This window comes from Glandiceps talaboti, chromosome 12, assembly GCF_964340395.1.
Source record: "Glandiceps talaboti chromosome 12, keGlaTala1.1, whole genome shotgun sequence".
NCBI classification, from domain to species: domain Eukaryota; kingdom Metazoa; phylum Hemichordata; class Enteropneusta; family Spengelidae; genus Glandiceps; species Glandiceps talaboti.
Genome location: NC_135560.1, coordinates 5248628 through 5275805, shown reverse-complemented (window position 1 = coordinate 5275805; position 27178 = coordinate 5248628). Strand labels below are relative to the sequence as shown.

Sequence of the window (27178 nt, the reverse complement as noted above, 5' to 3'; positions counted from 1 at the left end):
TCATTATGTAGTTGTGTGTGTATGTGTTTGTGTTTTATGGTACATATGTAATTCTTAGTTCTATAAAGTTAACATAGTCTCTTGTTGTCAGCAGTCCATGTTATATTGATATGTGTGTGTGTATTGTTAGTATCATCAAATTGAAAATATAAACAATCATATTCAGTGGCCATATGGATCAGGATTGAGATTGGATCATGGCTTCCTACTTGAAAAATCAATCTGAAACAATATATGCCAAGTTCTTGTTTGTAACTCAATGAATCGCAAAAGATTACAAAAGGTGTAAAAATGTGCAAAAAACTTTGTTATTGTACATACCAATAACAAACTTTTTCCACTTTTTTTTTTTTTTTTTTTTTTTTTTTAGCTTTTGCGATGTATTGAGTTACAAACACAGACTTGGTTGATGTTGTTTCACATTGATTTTTCAAGTAGGACGCCATGATAAACTTGTTTTATTCAATTAAAAAATTCAAATTATATACACAATCCTCATCCATATGGCCACTTCGATCAAACCAAAATGTGGAATAGAAAAACTTGGGTACACAGCAAGGTATTTCTACTCTTGCATACCCATGTTTGTACTTTCAGGAATGATGTGAATACAAACAAAATTGTCCCATGTTTACCTAATTTACATATCAAATCAGAAAGATTTTTTCAGATTGGGATTGCCATTTTATATTCATCACCTTAGACAGAGGTGAATATAACTACATAGCTGTCTGATCGTCCCTCTACAAACTGACTATAATTCACTGCAATCAAATCAGTCTTCTTGTGATCGATGTAAAAAACATTTTTACTGTACACTTTCAGGTCTTGCTTTTGCATGATTACATAATTTCAGATATACTTATTGTGACTTAATTTGTGACTGACACACCAAAAGTATTGATGCTAGCCGTCAATATGTAGTTATACAAGGTGTGTAATACAAAAACAAAAGGCTATGCCACTTTAAACATTGAGGGCGCCCAAGATATTTGCAAATGGGGATACTTCTGATTTGTCAGTGAAAACAGGGAAGTAAATAGTTTGAACTGCTATGTCTGGCTATGTATATGAAATATGTACATTGATACTGGCAATTAGGTATGAGCCAACTGTTTGAACTGCAAATGTAGTAATTTTTTATAGCATTTTCGCAATCTACTTTTTTTAACACACAAAATAATTCTAATACTGGAATGATTGTGGCACTATCCTATACTGTTTTACACACCTTGCATTGACACAGAGAAACTACACACATACTGGGCAAGTTTTCATTATTGCATTTCAACACTTCTCACTGCACTGTTATAACTCAGTGTATGATCCAATCATCAAACATGGTTACTCAGGATATTTGCATACTTCACTCATGAAAATACAGCTGTACAGAATGAGCACTGCAGACACTTATGCAAAATACCCTGAGTAAGTGCAAACTGTCACTCATGTGTCATGGGGTCATGTTACACTACTGCAATACAAAATACACAGTTCTAATAGCTGTGTTCTTCTTAAACAATGTAACAAGTTCTGAAAATCCTCTTTGCATGGTGAAAATTGTACTCCAAAACCTGTCCATCTTATTCCAAAATGGTATGAGTATAGGACAGTACAATATAGTTACTTTGGAATGGTAAATATTGGAAAAGAATGCGACATTTCAATCTGTCTATTACAGATCTTGATCATGCAATGATTTAATTATTCAGTGTTTATGTTTCTCTTACCATTTACCATACCAAAGTAACTACTAGTAAATTGTACTGTCCTATTGGCTCTTGGAACCATGAACAATATATTCTCCATTGGTACGAGTATAGTCATCAGACCCCAATACTCCTTTCCTGATTAAAAACTGAACCAACTTGTGAAAATATCGTAGGGAGACCACTGTGATACACAAATAAAAAAAAAAATTCACCAAACAAAATGACTGACCCCCTCTTGTGAAAATGTTCTAAGGAAAACACTGTAATATGCAAATAAAAATTTCATTAAACAAAATAATCTTTATACAAGTTCAAAGTTCACAAATTCTAAATCTCACACTGTGATTCAGTTTCTTAACTAATTATCACTCTAGTAGTCTCTAATTCTCAAATTCACTGTTACTGTAACATAGTCTGGAAACAGATAATCAGTATGCAACAAGAGGTTTAATCTATGGTCTGACATTCAACATTATAAAGGACTATCACACAATGTCACACAATCTCAACAAGTGAACTTCATTCGTTTAGGAGATTGGGGGTCTGGTATCAATGAGATTACTGAACTTCATTTTCGCACCAAATTTCGAAATCTTTAACTCCTTCAATGATAACAGGTTCTGTATTTACTACTGAGATGTTGATAAGTTGATTAAAATTTACTTCTAATGTAAGATATGGTGCTGGGTTTGTCATAGTATTTTAATGTGTTGACAATCATGTTTTTACATTACATCAATCATAGTGATGTGACTGCTACAGCTTTCACCATGGTTTACATCATAATGTGTCGATGTCACACTTGTGAATGTTCATTTAGGGAGAGTTTTTTGGTTTTTTGTACCTAAATGAACAATGTTCATTTGTTTGTACTTGTGCGACATTATGTGATCGTCACTAAGACCCAGGCCTTTTTTGGAAGAGAAACAAAAAAAATGTCAAATTTGATATTACTAAGTACCTTTGGTTTACTAAGATAGACTCGCAACATGTTGATACAACAGCGATAAGCTACTGAATGAATGCTGGTTTAATTATAGCCTCAGTAGGGAGGCATCGCAGAGTTTTACTGACAGAGTTTCATGAACTTGCAGTGCACTGTTTTTTGACTTCCAATGTCTACACTATCTTGATCACAGGTTGATTATAATCACACAACAGAGGAACAGCTATCACCTATTTGTGTAATCTTGAACATTGAAGAACAATATATTTAGTTTGTGTCTATCTTAGTAAACTGAAGACTGGATTGCCAGAGAGGTGACATACAGGAGACATCCTATTCCATGAATCTAGTATATACAGCTAACGTTAGAGTAATATGTTGTTAGTTATTGCACACATAAATGATAAGTTTGAAATGCAAAGGTATGGGTACCATGATAAAATAAGCAAAATAACTTCAAACACATCTGAAATCAAAACCAAAATCAGCTACACAGATTTTATTCATCATTATTGTTTCTGTAATATCATAACTAGACAAAGCCCATAAGCTTGCGCAGGGTAGATTCATTTGTGACTAGCTGCCTCACGATGATCTTGTACATAGCGCCCTCCGTGTGGTGAATGCGCATAGTATATATAACATGCATGCGTAGTCATTGCGCCGCAATGCATCCTTTGGTAAAATCACCCAAAAAAACATCGCATAGTATATAGGACGTGCATGCGTAATAGTCATTGAGCTACTACGTGTCTGCTTTACAAGTTATTACAATCCCACTGCCACTATTGTTATACAACAATGGCTGATAAACTATCGGCATAGTAACACAGATACAAACCAAAACTATTATTGCAACATGTTGGAATAATTACACTCACAGTAGGCGTGCCATCTCTGATATCATGTTTTCCTCAAATGGCTGCATATTCAAACTCATACAGTATTTATCTTGATTACAGGGTGATTATATCCACATAACCACTATTGCCACCTTATAAAATATACCACAAGCAACGACAATAGGTTTAGTTTGTATCAATCTTAGTTTGCCAATAGAATGTTTTCCACAGTAATAAGTGGTCCTGAGTACATAAAAAGCTATAATATATTTGGTGTATGACCATACTCTCTTTGAAGTAATATACACATAAACAGCATGCATGTCATCTGATGACAGCACACAAGAACTAAACAAACTGGTCTACTAAGTTTGTTTATTAAGTTTGACTTTGAGGCTAAATATAACTTTATGTTTGTAGGTGATACCGGTAAACTGATATTAGACAGTGGTAGACTACTGACAAGTGTTTGACAAAAGGGCTTCAGAGTACGTTCAAATCTTTTTCACAGATTGCACCCAAGACTTATCTATAAGAACTAATCTAAAACATAAGCTTGTGATAAAGTGGTCTTTTAATCACATTATAAACTGTATAGCTGCTCCACACATTTCAAATAAAACAATAAAAATAAAACTGAATAGTATTGCAATGTATATCCTGACTACATCCCTAAGTTCTCCCTGTATTGGTAATTAAGCAATGCCACTGGTCAGTGACATGAAAGGGGTTTTCCTGTATTGGTAAGCCCTGATCAGTAATGACCAGCACCTCATAAATTCAACTTTAAACATAATTTTTCTTTCATGATACATCTCCTCTATTGGGCATTTACTACATCACATCAATCTACTTGTACAATACTTGTACTAGTGACTTTCACTTTTAACATATTTCTGTAGAGTTATTTAAGATGGTGTTAAGTACATGATATCTATCCAAGATAATCTGACATGTTACCTTGGTTACAAACCAAATTATAATACAACACACTGGAAACTGTGCAACACCAGAATTCTCACATTTTGTTACGGGGGTTTTAAACCCTTGACATATGAACACATTTGATACAGATGGAGCTGTAGTTGATTCTGGGTTACAACATCAAAACTTTGTCTCAAAATGTTGAAAGTAAAATCTAACAAAGCCCATATCACCATTTGCCATTAAAGGGGGAGAGGCTAGACAATTTTGTGTTAGCTTTATATAGAGGAATTGTTTTAAGCCTATCTATTTTTGGTGGGATAGAAAAGAAGTTGATAACGTTCATGTGCTGAATGTCAACTTTATATAAAGGTTTTATGATCTTTGAAGTGTATAGTTAATTTGTACCATTTGTAAAATAGTTGTACAAAGCTATTATAAGATTCTGTATACTTTGGTATGGTACACCTGTATTGTCAGTGAATTGCATAAAACACAGGTGTAATCATTTCTTACATGTGTCACTGTGTCACGTCTTGGTCTGTGTACGATGTCTTCTCTGTTGAAAATTCCTCCTCTTCCTCTTCACTGCTTTCTAAGAAGTCTTTATCCGATATGTCGATACCACTGTAGTTACCCATGTCTAAACTGACGTTTACTTTACCGGTACAACAAAACAAACCGTGACTGTGCACTTGTAAACACCCAAAGATGATAAAGAAAAGTAACATAGCTGCGATACACAGTGCTATCGCTGTGATGTAATACATGTATGTGCCCTTGGCCATAAATGAAAGCTGTTCTATGAAAATACAAGATGTGTCACGTTTTCGATAGAAGAAATGACAACTAAGGCAACTGTATGGTCCTCCCCCTGAACAAGTCCGACAAGTTGAATGACACGGAACGCATTCATAATCTACAGTGTCGTTGTTTGTTTTCCGACCTGTGTAGAATCCCATTGGACACTGCAACATTGGTTGTTCCTCTGTGTCATTGTTCACAGACCGGTATTGATGTAACGGATCCACACTGGTTCCATGTAATACCAGTTGCCATTCTGTTAGCATGCCTAAGAAAGAATGTTAAAAAAAGTACTGAAATATTACCCAATATGATACAAACCAAGTTGTATGTATTCAAACAGAACATACAGAATTTACACCCTGGTTAACATATGTCACTACAACACAAAAAAATCAACATTATAGATTTTGTGATGCTAGAAATATGAGTCAAGACATTCAAAATCAGCTCTGTTTCCCCTTGTTTTTTTTACAATTACGCTTGTGCAGGTATAATTGTACTATTATTCTCAATTTTTTTCATCACAGATTTTGACTCGTACTGACAAGGCCCCCAATGGACATGACTTTGAGCATCAAGTCATACTGACAAGGCCCCCAATGGACATGACTTTGAGCATCAACTCATACTGACAAGGCCCCCAATGGACATGACTTTGAGCATCAACTCATACTGACAAGGCCCCCAATGGACATGACTTTGAGCATCAACTCATACTGACAAGGCCCCCAATGGATATGACTTTGAGCATCAACTCATTGTGGCAAGGCCCCCAATGGACATGACTTTGAGCATCAAGTCATAGTGACAAGGCCCCCAATGGACATGACTTTGAGCATCAACTCATTGTGGCAAGGCCCCCAATGGACATGACTTTGAGCATCAACTCATAGTGACAAGGCCCCCAATGGACATCATGACTTTGAGCATCAAGTTGTATCCTTGGCAATAAATGACAATACCTGTATTGTGATTGCTGCCTTTGTTGAGTATTTCCAATGTCCATGTACCCCTTGTTCTTTCACCCCAGCAATGTGTAGTCATAAATGGCCATGACTTGAATCCATCATGTGTGTCACTATCTCGACTCCTCCTTGGTAGTAGCATTGATCTAGTCCCCGATGGCGATGTAAGGTAGATTTCTAGATCACCACGTACATGGTGAGACAACGTCAACGTAGCTTGAACGTGTTCTAGGTACAAGACATGGTTACTAGTATTTTCACAACCTGCAGTGGTCTTGGTTAGTTTCAACCCAGTACTTGGTATAGCTCTGTAATATAACCAAATCACAATTTAGTTAGGTCCACAGGGTTAATGTCATCAATCTGTAACTTGTGATTTACCACAGGTTATAACACACACTCAAGCGATTCAAAATGTTTTTTAGAATTAGTTATGACTTATGTAAATCATTTGATCTACCACCGTCAATCTATAAGTATAACCTAGTTAGGTTAATGGGTTGTTAGTGGTCTAGCTAGCAGTTAGCTTGTATGCCTCTTACCACTGCAGTGTGGGTTTGAACCAGCCAACCACAGACTAAGTTTGATTACAAACAAACAAACAAACAAACAAGATCTGTATGTAAGATGGGTGATGCTTGGTTTGACCCTGCTGATATTTTCCCAGGGTCCTCTCTGCTTTATTTCTGCTTTGACAATGGGGCACTAGAGTATTACACAAATGGTGGCGGTATGAATGGTGACCATATTTGAATTTCAAAATATAATTTGGTATATATTATTATTATCATCATTATTATTATCATTAGGTTGACTGCTTGACATAGCCCTGTAAGGTAATCAGTCTAACTTAGTTTGGTTCAATGTATGAGTAACTTTATTTGCAAAGAAGACGACATGCACAAAGGGCTTACATACCATACAATATACAGTTCAGAAAAGACTGTATGAAACTTAGTTTCTCATTTTGAAAACATAGAAAGAAACACGTAAATTCACATGAATTTAACAGATAAATACAAATGTTCCATGCCGTGTAATGAAAAAGGCGTAGTCATTTTGGAAGTACTGCCAGGGAAATACATGTTTTAGTGGCTATATATTTTTGTGTTTGGTCCAGTGGTGAAACAAGTAAAACGTTAAACAACCACCAAAGTACTATTAGTCTGGTAACTGAACATTTGGTTTGCTAAGATATTCACAAACTAAAACTATTGTCACAACATGTTGATACAACAGTGATAAACTATTGAATGGATGTTGGTTTAATTATAGTCTAAGTAGGGGGGCGTCACTGAAAACTAGTTTATTTTAGAATTCCATGGACTTGAAGTGCTGTTTTGGGACTTCCAATGTTTACACTATGTTGATCATAGGGTGATTAGAATCACACAACAGAGGAATGCTATCACCCACTTGTGTAGTCTACCACATTAAAGAACAATAGATTTAGTTTGTGTCTATCTTAGTAAACTGGTGGCTGGATTACCAGTGTTATACAATGGTGTTGCCTGTGCGTCATTTTAAAATAAAAATGATATCATAATATTTTGTGTACTCACACTGGTTTAATTATTCCATTTTCTTTACAAATATGTTGTTCTGGTACAAGGTTCCAGTTCTCAGCATACTCCACCATAGCAGTGGCATCCATCAAACCAAACCCATAGGAATGACTGACTTTGTAGCCTGCACCATTGACGGTCCAATCTGGTGCCTGTAGATTCTCAGGCCGAGATGTTATCACCACGATGTATTGCAAATCACGCCATGTCAAGTCTTTGCTAAAGAAAAGGAGTCAATGTAAACAAATTGAATTGTTTTGTCTTGGAAAAATAACGGCTTAAAAAAGCTATAAAATGTAAGAACTAAGGCAGTTTGACACTTTGCTTTCATATTTTGTCTTTGTCAGTGTTTTTTGACATGTCACTGGTAATATCTCAGTTTGTAATTTCAAATGATCAATTCAAAGTATACTTGACTGAAGACAGATGTCACAATCAGGTAGCTCCTAGTATGTTTATTTGGGGAAAACAAACCCAGCTGTGATGCAACCCAATATCTACAGACTATTGTTCTTACATTTTAGCAAGACTGAATTGTGGTTTATTTGATTTTCAAACCACTATGTATTTGAACAGCATTTTGGGAACTAATATGGCTTGGCAAATCTAAATACCCAGATGTCCAGTGGTCAGGAATGCGATCATTTGGGCTCTTCTTGTAGGACACTGGAATACAGTGAAAACTAAATTTCTTGAAATAAACTTACATCATTATGTATTCCACTTCAACTTAGTTTTATTACAATATCATCGCCTTACTCTGTACAGAACACCTTCACTAACAACACAAAGAATATACCAAAGAATATACCACAAAATAAACACATGTAACATAAAACACCAACACTGCACAAAACAGATAACCAATGGGTGACTTACTTAGCTTCCAGTGCTAGTGCACAGATCCCAGCAGCTAATGGTGCCGATGCTGATGTACCACTGTGTCTGTCTGTACAACCTTTCCTTAAATCTGTTGTTATCTGTGAACAGTAACATACAGAGTTACGTCAATTATTAAACTTAAACTATTACAGTTAATAGTCATACTAAAAACCTATGGTATTATTCTGTTATTTAATAACTGCCAAAAGTGATCTCTTGCTAGAGAGTAATACTAGGGCCGGGTGTAGATATCTGAACAACAGAAGAAAACTCAACTTAATATGACCAAAAACTAATTATGTTTTTATTACCTGTGAAATAATATTTAGTATAGCTGTGTGAATGATTTAAAAGTAAACTCTGTACAGTATAGACTTTCTGTGTACTAAGCACACTTTTTGTGTGTGTATTTATATGGGTTTGTATTTCATTCCCACTGATGAATTTCAACTCGTTTTGTTATCTACATTCACAATGTTGAGGGGGTCAGGCCAGACTAGCTGTAAGCTATTTGCTTATTCCCCAATTTACCCTTCTCTCTTTGTGCTACCATCCCTTTATTTTCCAACGGTTTGTTATCATTTGTATGTGGGTAAATAAACCACTTATTACTTTCATTAAAAATAACATGAGTGATATACATTCAAAAGACATTCACAGATTAGTCTTAAACATGACATGATTGTCTGAATGTTTTCCATCATATGAAAGACAGGACAGTCTCTTTGCAAATAAACTGATCAACATTCTCTCCAGAAAATCAAACATAGTGGATATTTGCATAAACCACTTATATTAATGTAGCCATATGGATGAGGATTAGGATTTTTAATTTATAAAACAATTTTATCACGGCTTCCTACTTGAAAAATCAATGTGAAACAACATAGACCGAGTCAGTGTTTGTAACTCAATAAATTGAAAAAAGCTAAAAAATGTGTAAAAAGTTTGTTATTGTACATACATACATACAATAACAAACATATTACACACTTATAAATCTTTTGCAATTTATTGAGTTACAAACACAGACTTGACATATGTTGTTTCATGTTGACCTTTAATCAAGTAGGAAGCCATGATAAAGTTGTTTTATAAATTACAAATCCAAAATAAGTACCCAATCCTCATCCATATGGCCACATTAAGATGTTTTAATAGTTACCAATAATACAATAAGCCTTAATCCTAAAACCTCACAATATAAATCTATAAACTATACATTGAGATTTGTTTATATAACAATACAAAAATAACTTAAATTCAATTAGAAATGAAAAAATAAAAATTTCTACTATCATAGTATCAGAGTCAAACAATTTTGGAAGATAACCCCAAAGTTTTGCATACATCTTGTTTGCATCATGGGGTGGGGGTTCACAGTTTGATGCCTCCATCTTGATTTAATTTGGCTTCCTTTTCTAAGATTTTCATTTTTTTCATGAGAGGTGAGTAGACATTTTTACTTGTAAAATGTAACTAACTATGAAACCAGAGTTCATGAACATTCATTCTTGCAACTCACAATTTGTCTTTCACTTCCACTACCACTGCTATATGTTGTAGCCAGTGTAGATGAACAGTTCTCAGAATACCATGGAATAGCACCATGTTCTGTAGTACTACTAATAGACAGTGTATAAATACTATTAGTATAGCCATCACAGTTACAACTATCGTGTGAACGACCACCGTTACCGGACGCCCATACAAAGATAGAACCAAGACCACCACGTCCCTGTAATTCAAGAAAACAAACATTGTAACAGGTTGGTTACACACCATCTGACACCATTTCAAAATCTAAATATGAAATTCCACAATCTGAATATGAATGTTCTAATTAGCTCACTTCTTGCTAAATATCACCTAATTAATACACCATCAATCAAGTATGCAAATTATTACATAATTTCAAATAATCAATCAAATGAGTAATGAAATGAGAAAATTGTCCTGGCAACATATTTGAGATTAATGACCCCTTTCTCATTCCATAACCAAAATATCTGCATGCAAATGATATGCAAATGAGGATGCAATTATTCGTTCTACACAAAAATCATGTGATCACAGTGTCATTTTTATGGAAATTTGCTGTTCCAGATAAACATAACAGAACCCCAAGCCATGTGAGTGCCAGTGTGTTTACTTGGGGTATTTGTACTTGGGTTGTTTTCTGCTGGACTATTACTCACTATACTCATGAAACTATTGCCTAGAAAACATGTAAATCAGTTTATTGGTTTATTTATTTACCCCAAATAAATATAACAGTGGGTCAATGGGGAGTCAGGAAATAGCTTCCAGCTAGTCTGAGCCTGTCCCCTTACATATTTATATACAGAAATTCACAGCAAGGTACTCAATATGACTCAAAATATATAATGTATTATGTACACATGATTAAAATTACAACTATACAGTTGATCAGTTATACCGCATCAGTGGATGTTGCTTGGAGATTTGTTTGAAACAATAAAGAATTAATACATTTTATGTTTACAGTGATCATGTCATTCCAAAGTTTTGTGTCAGAAAAAGAAATAGAGAATTGACCTGGGTTTGATCTGGCATGACATGGATATAGATTGTGATATAAGAGTACACCATACTTGGGGTTCTGTCATATAATATTTACAACAGTAAATGTCTAGTATTGTACTCTATTCTGTAAATGTTACATTTTTTACTGACGAATTTACAGAAAATTATACTAATTTCATAAAGCAACAGGTTCATACCCGTTACAGTTTGTAAGTTAATAATTTGATAAACATATCAAAGATGAAATTAGAACCCAGCAGGATGTTGTTACCTTGGTAACACCATCAATGAAAGCCTTTTTAGCCAGTTTTGCTGGTCCATCCACTGTTTTGCCATCATCATCTGGACCCCAACTGGCACTGTAAATATCAATGTGTTGTGGATTGAGACTTAGAGATTTGGCTTCTACAACATCAGTTACATCACCATCTAACATACGAACACCTAGAATCAAATCAAATCAAGTAATTATTAATGTATTCATCTACTAGTCATTCTGATTAAAATCTGACGTGGTGAAAGCAGCTCGATGTCTTTATTTACCTCTATTTTCCATCGCTTTGTGTTGTTTGTTTAGTTTTTATTTGTTTTGTTCTGGGTGATTCACCACCTTCTGGCGAATTGCTCAAAACAAAACAAATGACACAAAGCAATGGAAATAGAGGTAAATAAAGACATCTAGCCGCTTTCACACGTCAGATTTTAATCAGATTGTCGTCTAGTAATCCATGCATAATATCATTTAAAACCTATAAATGGCAAATTACTGATGAAGTAATGAGTAAAACAGTCCTTATCAGTAAGTACAATTGCTGACGTTTCAAATTAATATTCTTTACAAAAAAGGCCAAGATGTATGTGGGTATTAACTATTATTAATGGCAAATTATACATTAATATCATTGCATGAAAACACCCTGGTAGAAATATATGAAAAACTAGCGAACATGACATAATGAGAACTGGAAGAGATACCACTACTTATGGCATATCAGGAGAGACAAAAAGAACACTCTATATTTATGATTTCCTATTCAAATACATGGCTATTCACCATTCCAGGTTTCTATACAATATTTTCACATACATGTACTGTGAATTGTTAAGGATTTATATACACACAAGTTTCAACTAGGTCATAGGTCGTACTTGTCAACACTCCATATGGTTTTTATGATTAAATACTTTGTATCTTGATATTTACGGCCCACAAGGCTTTGTATTGTGGTATAAAAATCTGCTTCAATTGCACGACATGTTCAACAGATCACAATAGAATCTACTAGTAATTGCATTTCTACAATGACAGGTCTCACCCTCAGATATTTTCATATCTAAAAATATAAATGCAGACGGTTTGCATTTTTAGCCATTAAAAGACCAGTTTGTATAGAAAACATCTAAGGCAGAAATAGCCTTTTTATAGGAGAACTGGAATAGATGATACAATTTTTTTGAATTGTCGGGTATATGAAAATATTGTATAGCAACCATGAGGGGGGGGGGGTCGCCTATTTTACAGAATGGTACTGTCAAAAGAACAATTTATAAGGAGAAAGTCAAAGGGGAATAGTCTTTGATATGAGAACAAGACAGGGTGGTAGAGTTCTTTACAATTACGATGTATGATTTGTGAATGGTGAGCATAAAATTACTCACCTCCAATGTTTGCATTAAATGCAGCTCCAACACTACAAATACCATTACCAGCTGATGCTGCCACTTCTCCAGCACATCGTGTGCCATGTCTACCAACATATCAATACAAATCATATCAGAACATACACACTGCACATATGCCTCTTCTGGTGTAGCAGCAGTAAGTAGTTGATAAGACATCACATTACAGACCACTTACAGTGATATAATGACCACCATTAACACAATAGTACAATGCAAGACCAATAATGCATGCTTATACTAGGAACTGAAGTCTATGAGTACAAAACACCTTGAAATTTGGACTTGTTGACATCAAGGGACTGTTTTAAGGGGGGAGGTGTCAAATTCAAAAAAGTCGATAGATTTTTCTTATACTTTTGCATACCTAAGCAGTGATATCTGAATATGTAAAAAGTGCAGAGAAAATACTGTCACCACCTTTGTTTTCAAGATAATGACCATTTCTTGTATCTACACATATTTTTTTCGGTCAAAATAAGTAGATTTACAATAATTAACTACATCACAATTTTTGACAGTTAAGATTATCCCTGGAGCACTTAATGAACTTACATATTTTAGTGCAATGTATATTATGTCCAGATATATTTGTTTGTAATTTCTTTTCATTATTTCATAATATACTATGTTATTTTATCCCCAGCTGCTTTACGATTTTTAAAGAAAAATGTAAGAAAATTGTAAAAAACGATAAAAGTCTGTGATAGATTATTTTTATATGCTGTAAGTGTACGATGTATTATTCCAGCTATTTATCAATGACAAAATAATAGTGGGTAACCATGTCCGTTTAAATTCTAGAATTGAAAATGTTACCCCACACCCCATCTAAATTTTGTTTTGTCTGATGATCGCACTATGCGTGAAACTCCGAGTTACAACCAAGAAAGAGTTCCAGAACTATCAAAACTATATATATACACATATATATTCATTTATTCCCAGAAAAATCAACTATGTAGTGATGAATTATTTGATATCAGCACTAGGGGATTAGAGGTAGCAATTAATCAAGCAATATGTAGTACATGTACATATTGCTGCCCCAATATGGAAGTTTTTGCCTTGGGACTGGGTGGTAAATTGGCCTCAGGACTGGTAACAAAATGAGAAAAAACACCCATATTGTGTCTGTTATACTAGTACATACTTGTAATAGCATGCCAAGTGAATGTTATGATATGTATATTGATATTGATGTGTTGTCATGATGATTTTCATTCAGTTAAATTTTGCCAAAATGAGAGTATCTCACACAAATTAGAATGCTGACAAGGTAAAATGTACAACTTTCTCCTGAATACTGTCCATGGTCAATATGAGCTTCACTTGTTTGGCAAGTAGCAACAGATGTTCCTATGTTAAATGATGGCAAGATAGTATGTGAACATCAATTCACTGTCTTGTGATAAGTGATTTCATTACTAGTCAAGATAACTCATATGGCATTTTTAAAAATGTAAATCAAGGATTGCAAATAAAATTGATTGATTATTGTAACAGCCAAGGAAGTTGCCAGTAATTACTGGCATTTGCAGGTGAAAAATGGTCCAATGCAGGGGAATTTCTGTCAATACATGAATTCAGCAGGTGACATTTTAAATTTACTGGCATTTGAAAGGTGAAATTTCAACTTTAGCTGCATTTGACAGACACAATTTGAAGCCCACTTGTATATTGACTATTTTCATGATGATAATTTGGAAACTTTTTATTTGCATTAATATGAATATTGTCAGTCAACAGCATTGATAATAATTTGTATTCAACAGATAAACACAGCATTTGTCAAAATGAATGTTTCATAAAAATTAAAGATCTCTATTATATATTATTACTTTGCTTCGAAATTCTAAATTTTAGGAGCATTTTGCTCCCAAACTTTAAAATTCAGGAGCAAATTGATCTGAAAAATCTTGCTCAAAGAGTTAACTTCCTAGGTTGCATTGTACTTTGGTGACGATTATTACTTTGGTGTGGCACTGAACTATAAATGTAAATAAAATAAATATTATCAGTGAAACAACAAAATCAAATCATGCAGAAGGGATACGGTGAATACCAGGTTGGATGAAACACTGAATTTTGTGTGTCAACATAAACATGTTTGTTTTAAAATGTAAATTTAAAGTAAATCCAACAACATGATGAATTCAAAAGAATGGTGTATGAAGTGATCAACAACACATGGAACATCGAGATTATGACATTTTGTAGTACGGTATATCCGTTTTCCAACCTGTTTTCATTGGTGGTTGTATAGCGAGGTTGTGGGTCACGATCGTTTCCATTTAGATCAAAACTAGCACGACCGTCCTAGGATGCATGTAATTAAAACCAGAACACCTTATCACCACATGAAGAAATATCTACTTTTATCTAAACACAAGGCAGTCTGTATAACAACACATGTACCTGTGATTGTTAGCCCCTCCCCCTGACTCCCCACTCCTCATTTTAATGAATCTTGTACATGTCGATTTAATGATTTTTTTTTTGGTTGAATTGATATGCCAACTTGTTTGTTTTAAAAACCAAGACATTTTAAAATATACAGAGTTGAAGTATGCAAACTCATTTTTGTTAGTAAACATATTTTTAGAAATGTACAGAGTAAAAAATAAAGTTAATCCTGTCTCTGGTACATGGTGACTGAAACACAGATCTGCCCTAGTATCTAGATAGAGTCAGTAACGATACTTAAAATAGTCAGTGTATCTTACATTTATCCTCTAAAGGATACACTGGTGTAAAACTCTATAGGGATGATATACTTCTATAGCTAGAAGCTAATCAACTATTGTTTGTTTAAATCGAATTTCTTGGCCACATGTTACCAGTTTTGAGAGAGCAGCTGTTGTACACAAAAATGGCCAACCAGATGTCATGAGATCTGTATTTCTAACTATATATATACACTCTTTGAAATATCTAGGCTATCATTTTATAATGCACCTTTCTATTTATGCCATGTTCTTTATTTTCAAAATATGTTATGAATTTTCATAATGCTGTGAACAAGAGAAAGGAAACTGGCCAAAAAAGGTAGTTTGATCTTAATCTGACGCCACTTTCTGGTTGGTTTTACAGGAGATTTCATCTCAGCTTGCAAATGCTATTAAACAATGTATCAAGATCAGTGAGACTGATCACCAGGTTTCATGTTGAGATAGACACAATACAGATAACACAAACATCACTTAAAAAGTGTCTGCTCTGTATTTTGTTCCATTTGTATTTGTTTTTCTTATCATTCACAAAATAGAGAGCAGACACTGTGTAAGAGATGTCTGTATGCTATCTTTATTGTGTCTATCTCAACATGAAACCTGGTGATCAGTCTCACCGATCTTGATATATTGTTTAATAGCATTTACAATCTTAGACGAAATCGCCTGTATAGCTTTCAAAATTTCTTTTCCAGTGCTAAAATACAGGTAGATCATCCTCATAGAGTTTTTCACACTTCAAATCGTGATTTGTACTGTCTCAGTAAGAAAGAGAGAGAATTCTCACGCCATAATTGTTATAATAATATATACTGATAACAAAGTACATATTTATTTAGTACTTTCTAATAACTGAAATACCACCCACAATGCCCAAAGTATTGTACAATTATTACCCCTGGCACAGACCTAAAATAGTACAGCCCTTTATACTTCCTCTGCCCAAAGGAGTATTGCTAGTATACAATCCTTATTGCCTCAACTCCCACGAAATATAAAGTCCTTGCTGTGCCATTATTAATCGCAGAATTACATTTCAACTAAGTCATAATTGATGACACTGTCCTGTGAAATTTACACAATGTAAGATTACATTCTTATGGTAATCCCGAAATATTTTCAAAACAAATTTTTCTCACAAATCTCGAATAGCCTTTGGCGAAACCTGTCCAGTGCCATAGAATAATAACAATATGGAATGGTGAGTTATGTTGCTATGTTATTGATGGTGTCTGAGTATTCTCTCTCTCTTTCTCTTTTTCTGAGAGACTCTGTGCCGCTATTATTACCCTACCTATTTTCATTGGATGGATTATAACGAGGTGTGGGATCGTTATCATTACCGTTCACATCAGTACTAGCAGCCTGGTCCTGGAGTAAATAAATGACCAAACATACAAACAAAGTGCAGAACATAAAAACTACAAGCATACAAAATATGAAACTAAGAAGGAACAGCAAACAAAATATAGAATAGTATTAAAACTAGCCAGTAATCAATATACAAAACTATATACAAGAAAACTAAGGAAATTAAAAGAAAACGTTTTTTGCAAAAAAAAAAAAGAATCACAACCGCCACCATGGGTTTTTGCAAGTACATCGGGAGTGAACAGAATGAAATTTGCCACAGTGGCACTCTACTTCCTGTCTGTGAATACCTTGGGGGTATACATGGTACAGGTTGCTCAGTTAATCATAGAACACTGCTGCTTTCCTCAATGTCAGAGCAATACGAAAAAGAATCCCTGATTTCCACTCAAACTTTGACAACTCCGGTATACTAATATTTTACCAATAACTTTCAGAATTATGTATCACTTTTGCATCTACTTCATAATCTCCAAAAAAAGAAGCAAATGTAAATTCCATGTTCTTTGTGTAAAACTTTTATGCAGGATATAGGAGATGATGAACATTGTGCCAGGACTGTACAATTTATTGTTAGGGACTTTCTCTGACTGTTGCATAACCTTAACAATTCTATCTTATACCAAACTTTATTTTCATATTCCCCCTTTGTATCCAGCCTTTTTTTCCGCAAGAAAGTTGTCACAAAATAATCATCTACCTAAAATACTCTTGTCTTTCTTCTCTAATTTCATTTCATCTACTAGAATGAAAACATTGAAAGTAAACACAGGATAACTAAAGGCTGAGGGCCCTGGAGAAGATGGGCTTTGGCAAACTGGGCTACACTATTTAAATAAAGTTTATTGAATTGAATTAAAGTGGCCATATGGATGAGGATTGGATATTTATTTTGGATTTTTTATTTATAGAACAATTTTATCATGGCTTCATACTTGAAAAATCAATGTGAAACAACATATGTCAAGTCCTTTTTTGTAACTCAATAAATTGCAGAACATTAATACATGTAAATGCACAAAATGTTTGTTATCATACATACAATAACAAACTTTTTACACAGTTTTAGGCTTTTTGCAATGTACTGACTTTAAAACATGGTCAATGTTATTTCACATTGATTTTTCAAGAGGGAAGCATGATAAAATTGTTTTGTAAATAAAAAATAAAAAATAAATACCAAATCCTCATCCATATATGGCCACTTTAAAGACCTCGCCTTGCTTGACAGCAAATAAATTGTAAGAAATAATATATCCTACAATCAATCAAACCAACTGCTTTGGTAAGAAATAATTTAACAGCTATCAAAATGATCCATTCTCATTTTGCACTTTCAAATTTTTGTACAGGTGTGAGAAGGTTTTATTTAAATGAATGAATGAATGAATGAATTTTATTTCTAGGGTTATTTAACAATCTTAGATAAAGTCCCTTACAATTCAGAGTACTGTATTGTGCTGTATATTTCTCAAACTTTGAACTTACATAGTTCTTCTTCAGATCTGGATGATCTTTCTCGATACCATCATCTAGAATGGATACAACCACACCTTTCCCTGAATAACCTTTTTTCCACGCACCCTCTATATTCATATCCTGACCATTGCTCCTTTTCTGAAAATCAACAAGTGTGTTTGTTACGTTACAATGCTGATGAATTCTACCATATAGTTGTCATGGTTTCCTTTCAAAATTAATATCCATTTAACAAAATATCAGACTCCTTTCATCTAGAGTTTGTTCATCTTGTAACTAGAGTTTTCAAAATCTAACGAAAAATTACTTTGAAACAACAGAAGACCACAATATATATTTTTCAAAGTTACGTAATATAATTTTTATTGCATTCTATTACATAGCAAAATACACAGGAATGTTCTCCAAAATTACTAAAATTATGACAACTCATTCCAAAATTAATTCTCCATTATCATAAAGCCAAACAAATATAATATTATAATTATAGGTGAGTGGTGATATAACACAACTATTATAACTTTTGCATGCCAAGTTGTATATGTTTGATCAGAAAATACTGGATTTATACCCTGGTTGTTCTACACATACATCTTGACAATGTACATCTACATCATGGCTAGCTGTGCTTGATGACTGAAAACATTCAAAATCACCATTATTCAATGTTTTTTCTTGTATAAGGCTTGTACATTATAACATTATTGTCCAATATTTTTCTTTATTCAGTTGAAAAATACTCATAACATAAGGGTTTGGTCACTGCTAGGCTTCGACTCATAGTGACAAGGCCCCTTATGCTACTCATAATTTCCTCAATTGAATGTTAGGCAATAATATCTAATGCTGCAATGTTTTATGTGCTCAAATGAATACTAACAAGGTGAAACATTAGTTGTATAGTTATGCTAACTTAATGATATCTTTAAAAAAAAATACTGGGTGCTTTTGACATTTTAGTATACTCAGTTCAAGTGACATAAAATTGATGACGCACATACAGGTTGTCATGGCAATGAATAATGGAATTTGGGATCCCTGGGGTGTTTTTGTGTGGGTGTGTGTGACTAGTTTAGTAATAACCACGTACCAGATACCACATTGGCCATTTTGGGTCATTAAAATTTGTATCGACATCTCTTTTTACTCGTTTCTTTGCAACTTGTTGTTCAATCCACCTGACCTGTGAGTAGAAAAAAGTACACGTTATGCATGACGTGGCACACTGTTGACATTTGTCAGTAGACTTACATTAATATGTGATCATGTATCTACAAATTCAAAAAAAAAAATATGTCTACAATACAAATAAAAATAAATTGCACAACAATTCCTTTGTTCTACACAAGTCAAATCTGCCCCCCCCCCCCCCCCCCCCCATAATTTTGTGAACACATTTTTGTGTTTTGTTCATAATTTTTTCAACATCTCAATCTTATTTTGGACAGGATTGCTAGAAAGGATTGAATTCTTTGGTGTTAAAATTTGGTTTTAGAATTATAAAAGTAAAACAGAACATTTTACTTGGTTTGTGGTATCGATATCTTCCTATTAAGTATGGGGGTTAAAGTTCAAACACATGAATAAAATGATCATTCAAGAATTCTGATGGCAATAGCATTAAAATCACAAATAACATTACAATTTCTCAGTAATTTTACAAATGGCCGTTTTTCCTTCTTTTTTTCCATTATTTTCCAAGAAATCATTACGTGAAACCCATTACTCTGTCAAGGCTCAAGAAAAACTCAATTTATCACTTGCTGTATATGACCTGAATGGGGTCAAGGGTCATAGTTCACATATGCTGCTAGTGTTCTTTTACCAAAGATTAAAAAGTCAACAAAATTTAAGTTTCACATGTAACATGATTTGTAGACAAAACATTGCTCTGATCATCATGTCTGCAACCATACATTTGTCTCAGTGACACTGGAGAAACAACATTACATGCAAAAATACTCTATTAAAATTTACCCGATAGTAACAAACTAATGATTGCAATCAACCCTATTAATACAAAGATACAGCTTAATTGATTGATTGTTATCATTCATCTTTCATAGCCTTTCACTGAATTCTAAAAAAAATTATTATTTAAATTATCTGTGTGAAGCATCATAATTTGACATTCACACAGCTAGGAGCAAAAATAATATTTACTGTGAGTAGTGGCTAACAAGGTGGGTGGATAGGTGAGTGGGTGGATGGGTGAATGGGTAAAAACATGACTGTGAATACTTCATGACATGATATTACTACTGTAGTACCAGAAAATAAACTGATATACATGAGTCAATACTAGTTTTCAGCTGTACAGATAACATTTCAATATATTTGTATACAAGCCCATTTTTTGAATCTTATCTTTGTACTATGGACACACGTCTGGTAAAAGACAGCGCATATTGAACTGAATTGAAATTTACTCCACCAGAGAAGAAAAATCTTTGAAAGCAACAGAAAGAATATTTCTGGTGAGGGCCATGGAAATAGATCCCTAGAAACTAATCAAGGTCCATAGACCACAGACATGCATATAAATTAAGACAGATTTTTTGGGGGTACAATTAAGTTTCACAATAACAACAGAAAATATCATGTAATGTAAATAAAGAGATAAAGATATGTTGGTGGTAAAAATAAATAAATACACAGAAACTCATTGGATCTAGCAACAATGAAACATAGTAAAATAAGAATATGTAATACTAATAAGCATAACCTCTTACATACATACATAAATAAAATTACAGTGGCAAATTGAAAAGAGTTGAGCAATTGACAGTATTTCAAGATACAGCAAATATTTAGGTTGCTGTTCATAAAATGATAAAAGTGGTTTTCAAACTTTTGTTGACTCAATATGATCATTATCCAGTAATTCTTGCAAATCACCAATTACTACCTAGTAGGTGATATTATGGAGTGTCAGGCAGTATTTTTCAAGGACAAGTTGGCAAACATTTATTCGAACTCACAAATTATTTTATCAAGATTCCCACTGTAATTTTTCCTTTTTGTTGTCATTTTTTTATGGAAAGTTTCTATAAAAATCCTCAAGAGCAAACATTTAATCAAAATCTAACAAAGATACCTTCCCATCATAAATTTAGTATACTATGTTGCAGTGCAGTAAAAGGGAAGCAATAGGAGAGACATCAGATCTACCCCATTATATAATAACCAAGGGTATAAGAACATCAGTATAACACACTGACCATGAGATCTACAAGTCTATGGTATATAAAGTAACTGTATATTGCACATTTTAATGGTAACTACATAAAGTAATGCATGTAGCTCTATCATATGACAATATCTTCTGACAGTGTGTTAGTGATATTTTGATATTCCGTGTAACCGGTATTTTTTTGATGCACAAAAAGTGAATGGTGAAAAATGACTTAACTTTACTTTGTGTATAGATTAGATAGCTCACAGCACAGTCAGTATGAACTTTGCAAAGCTTCTTGTATCTCGTTACTTTTACTTACCGATGGTTCTTTCTCGAGTAAAATATGGTGTAATTTCTTTGTAGCTTGCACAGATCGTTTTTGAACTCGTCTGTCTATAAAGTGATAATGATCATCTATAATCTAAATGGAGAAAACAAAAATACATTTATGATTTGAAAATAATGACAAAAGTGACCTTCATGAAGTATTTTCATCACTTGTGTACACAACTGCATCGGACTAAAATCTGTGATGAGGGAATTTACTGACGCTTTATTAATGTAGGGTTTCCTAACTTGAATATGAATGCCACATTTTTTTCCAAAACTTATTAGATCAATTCTGTCTGTGCTATTGTGGCCTTGTCACTGTCAAGTAGGATTAACAATAAATACACTTTAATGGTAGGAGAGCCAAAAGGAAATGTGTACAATCACAGACAAGAAGATAGATTGGTAATGGATATTGTTTGAGGGCCTTGGAAATGCTACAAGGGTTTCTCACACTTTCAATGTTACACCGAAAGCTACCGAAGTCCCTCTTTGGGTACTATCGGTGTTTTGTTGTTTAAACAGCACTGCGTCATCGCTAAGGGTCAAAGGTCCGATAGCGTTATTTTCAACCAAAAGCCAACAATTTCTGCAGAAACAGCTTGAAAATCGAGCAAGATTTAGCTGAGTTATTGCCTTGTAAAATTTTCTTGTTTGGCACGGTCAAAATTATGGATATATAATGAACATATTTGATTTAAAAATGCAGAAATATGGAATTTGTTACACACTGTACGACAAATTCTGACGATAGGGCAAGTTGTGTTCTAATGGCTCTATAGTAAGTTACACTCTGTGATTTTCGTCCTATCCACTGGGATTTTTGTCAGAAAAGTACATTCTTTATTCAATAGTCGTAACATTTCCGACGTTTACATGAGGGTCTATGCATTCATCATCCATGTCAAATGAACACACAAGCTGTTAACGGGGTTCCCCGATCAATTTACCGGAGCGGAGTTCCCATCGACCCAACAGTGGTACAAGTGAGGCCATGATCAAAGTGAAACTGTACAACGGAAAATATACAAAATGCTTTGAAAAAGATGTTTTATCTAATAAAGGCAGCAAGCTAGCTTTACATCATAAAATATCTTCAGTATGATTGTAATTTTTCTTGGAAAACAATGCGTCGTCTTATTCTGTGTTTTGCTTTCCAGCATGGTACTGAGAGTCGATTGTTATTTTTTGATTCATAACATGCATGTACCCCTGTCGCAATCAACGTAAAAAGACACAACACTAACTTTTGTTGCAATACGCCAATAGTGTTGTGTCTACTGTGACCTGGAAAATTACCTGCATCATGCCAAACATATGTTTATGTATATAGTGTCAGTCAACAACACGAGACGGTATGTGTTTACATGTCAACGATATTTGATCTGAGTCGGCTTCAAGTTCACAAGAGTTCAAGTGCCGATATTGCAAGTCATCTATTACATTTGATGATGATTCTGTCCGTAGGATAGCAAACTTTCCCATTGAAATATCGCATAGTATCGTGTGGTTTGTTTATTTATGCGAGACTATATTGAATGCGGGCAGATTCACATGTTGGAAAGTTATTTCCATGACAATAGATTAATGTTTACCCGAGACTACGTTCGAACAATGGGAGAAGGCTTGTTGTCAATCTGTCTTCTTACTTGTCTGTGGTACAATGCACAAGCACAAAACCTAAAATAAGCCTTCAGGATATTTCTACATGCGGGTTTAGGGTTACACTTTTGAATTCTCTGTTTCTCATTCCAACATCGTAAAAATGATGGGTCAGTTGTTTGGTTGGTAGAAGAAGAAAGTGTCCACGTGTATGATACATGTCTGTGTTGGTTTTACTTCACAATCCCAACTTTCAAGAGTATAGGTGCCTTATAATCATAGTAGTAAGGAGGCTACTATAAAACCATTTTATTTACTATATAGGTCCCATAATTTCAGATATCGTAGTTATACTCAGATATGTACTCTGAGATTCATGATGTCACCACCTTACAATCAGTGACATTTTGGCTGGTTTCTGATCTGGCGATTGTACATATTATCTGTTATCATTTTTAAGGTCAGATTCTATGGTAGTTAGGTTATGAAATTCAGTAGACTAAATAGGGCCTTCAGCTCGTTTATATACATCACACTGTACATGTACACTTATAAATGTATGTATCTGGATACTAAATAATAAGATTCAAAGTCTTTCTCTCTGTAACTTCTGTCATGGTTGTTGTTCTTGTTTGTATGTATTTTGTTTTAAGCGTCTACAGTACCAGCAACAAATTTGACAGTTGTGGAGTGTACAAACATGTGTGTACTCTATTAACACATTAAACATGGCTAAACCTTGAAGGAATTATCTGAATGACTGAGCAGTGGAAACTTAAAAATATATTCTCAAGGTTACTAACTGACTTATTGAATATAAATTAGCATTTTAAAAGTGTGATGCTAAACAGGGTGTGCCTTTCAACTAATTGATGGGAGTAAAAAGTGACAAATACTTATTTTTCTTGGAAAGTCACCACATAGTAAGGACTAAGGGGAACACTGTATTTGGTAAGTCACAAGAAATTGCTTTTTCCGTGACTGACTGGTGTGTCTTAGAGGACATACTGATATTAACCGATGTCGGCGTAAAAAAAATTGTGTGGTTCTGATTACATTTATTTATAGAAAGTACTTTTATTCATAGAAAGTACTTTTATCTTATCCCATACTTTGAATACTTGTGCCAAAAAAACAAATGTATGCATATTAAACAAACTGATCCATACTTTATTAACATTGGTACATGTTTACATGTAGTTTTGCTCTATATACATGTACATGTATGGCATATATTTCTGGGATGTTATTGGCTATTAATGATCTTAAGTTATAACAGAACTTTGTACTTGGAAATAAACTCATAACTAGAAGGTTACCTTTTAAAATCAGTTCCACCATATGTTAGAAATAAATAAAAAATGTATACATGTGTATATGTATTATATAATGAATTAGTGAAAGCACATTTTTCGAAAAAGTATCCATCACTACGTATGTATTAAACTTTACTGGCGGAACTAAAATTTCTTATTACACTCATCAATAATAAATGTCAAATGAAATCATCAATGTTATTATCAACGCGTGTCATATGATTTCATACACATTAATTATAAAATGATGCCATATCACCTACCTTTTCTAAATTTATGAAATTATATTTGTGAGCAAGTCGGTCAGCTTCTTCCTTGCCTCCAATTATATGTACAGCCCATTCATTTGTGTAATGGGCACATCTTACAAATTCAAAGATACACGAAACAAGTAACGTTGTTAGAAGCAGGAGAAATTTCAGTGAAAGTTCCATGATGCCGGGCACTTCGTAAGTTGCAGCAAATGATAAATAAATGTACACACCACGGGGACAGCCTACGATGATGTTACCTTGCTGCGCACATATTTTTGATGTCCTCTGGAAGTTACAGCACACGGAAAACTGAGACAGGCTAAACAAATGTCACTAGTCACTGAAAACACAGAAAAGTTTACGTATGTAGTTCCTGGTCGAGCGGAGGTTGCCAACAGGATACGTGGTGTTCGTCAACCACAGCTAGTTTCCGGCTTTTGAAATCTCGCAAATTACGAGATAGACTTACGAGACCTTTGAAATGTACCGAGTGGTGGCGCCATAGTCTACTCTTGCTAGCTCCGCTTGCGCGCTGTTGAAGTTTTCGGACAAATACCGACTCGTCAACATTTTCTCAAGTATTTGTACGAAAGATCAGATGATACTAAAGCTATCAAACATGATTTTAGTTGTGTCGGTTTTGAAAGCACTGATATCGACACGGTACAATTTGGCACGTGACGGCAGGAAAACCGTGTTACAAACAAGTAAGCAAATAAATGCATGGGTAATAATATATCTCATCCATACAAACCACACTTTGTATGGATGAATATATCTTATAGAAACATACAGTATATTGTATATGTTTGTTTTGTTTCTTTGTAACACGGGGATGCCCCTGCTGTAGTTTTCAGTTGTACTCTACCTCATACTTTGATAATTATTAAACTATCTATATGATATCTTTGAACATATCTTTGGTTATTTGATGAAAAAAATGTTAATCGTCTTTATTTGTACATAGGTTGAATAGTTGTTGATATTTGGTATTTGTTTGCAAACAGAACTATCAAAGTGTCACTGGATGTTGACCGAAAAAAAGATGTCATTGAGGGCGCTCTTTTAGTCAATGTCAATATACTGATAGTTACTACACATTCAACATAGTCTGGTTTTGTGTGAAATATATCCGTGTATTTGATAATTCACCAGTTACCAGCCTATCCAGGTAGTTGGCAATGGTCGATTGATGCAAACGTTAAGTTCTGACAGAAACTTCCGCTATGACGATCATTATTCAGGCTGCACTTGATTTAGTTCATACTATGACATCTCACTCTACACGAGACCACAAGACAAGATCTGTAATTCGAGTAGTACGGGGCAAAATCAATTTTGGTGTAAAAAATGTGTAGGGTCAAAAGTGTTTATATATAGTAGTAATCAACAGTATGACTATAGCCAATAATGGATTCCTCATACATGTTCTCTGGTAGAATACACAAACCTTTATTTAGATTGTTGTCTAGAGAGTATACACACATACGTGTGTGTATATACTTCTAAGTGACATGAAACTTGTTTGCAAAATAGCACCTCTTGGTTACAGTAAACAACACAATCAAGCAAAATGAGAAGAAATATGACATAGTCTTTTATAATATTTCTGCTGAAATGACAAAAAAAATGCAACTCTGTATTCATTTCATGAAAAATGATAATAATAAACTTGAAACGAACATTCCATAAAACTCAAACATAGAAAGTTTGTGAATGGTAAGTTATTGAGGCATACCTGAAGGACACTGAACCCAAATGAGGACAAAACCTTTCATAGTAATGCTTCTTACACTCACTTCATCAACACAATTCTGGATCTTAAAATCCCTAACCCTAATGTAACTTTTCTCATTCAATTAGTTTCAGTTCTAAAATGTAAAATGGACTAGGATACGTTGCTGGATAAATTATTTAACTGAAATTGCATACACATTTCTAAAAGAAATATATGTATGGTATATAAATCAAACAAAAACAAAAAAAACATATCCCAATTCATATTTGTTAGCTCAGACACATCATAAAACATTTAAACTCTATTGT

At 34.0% G+C, this 27178-nt stretch overlaps 1 protein-coding gene across 1 annotated transcript; it reads right to left on the bottom strand.

Annotated features, from left to right (window-relative positions):
- Positions 1-409: 409 nt before the first annotated feature.
- Positions 410-25513, bottom strand: LOC144443176 (furin-1-like). The gene is made up of 12 exons (XM_078132554.1): positions 25142-25513; positions 21950-22051; positions 19543-19635; positions 18462-18590; positions 16897-16973; positions 12850-12938; positions 11462-11634; positions 10169-10381; positions 8641-8741; positions 7759-7980; positions 6194-6504; positions 410-5496 (listed from the first exon to the last, which is right to left on the bottom strand). Exons 1-12 carry the CDS (start codon positions 25310-25312, stop codon positions 4946-4948), a joined length of 2232 nt encoding a protein of 743 aa, XP_077988680.1. The 5' UTR covers positions 25313-25513; the 3' UTR covers positions 410-4945.
- Positions 25514-27178: the final 1665 nt, after the last annotated feature.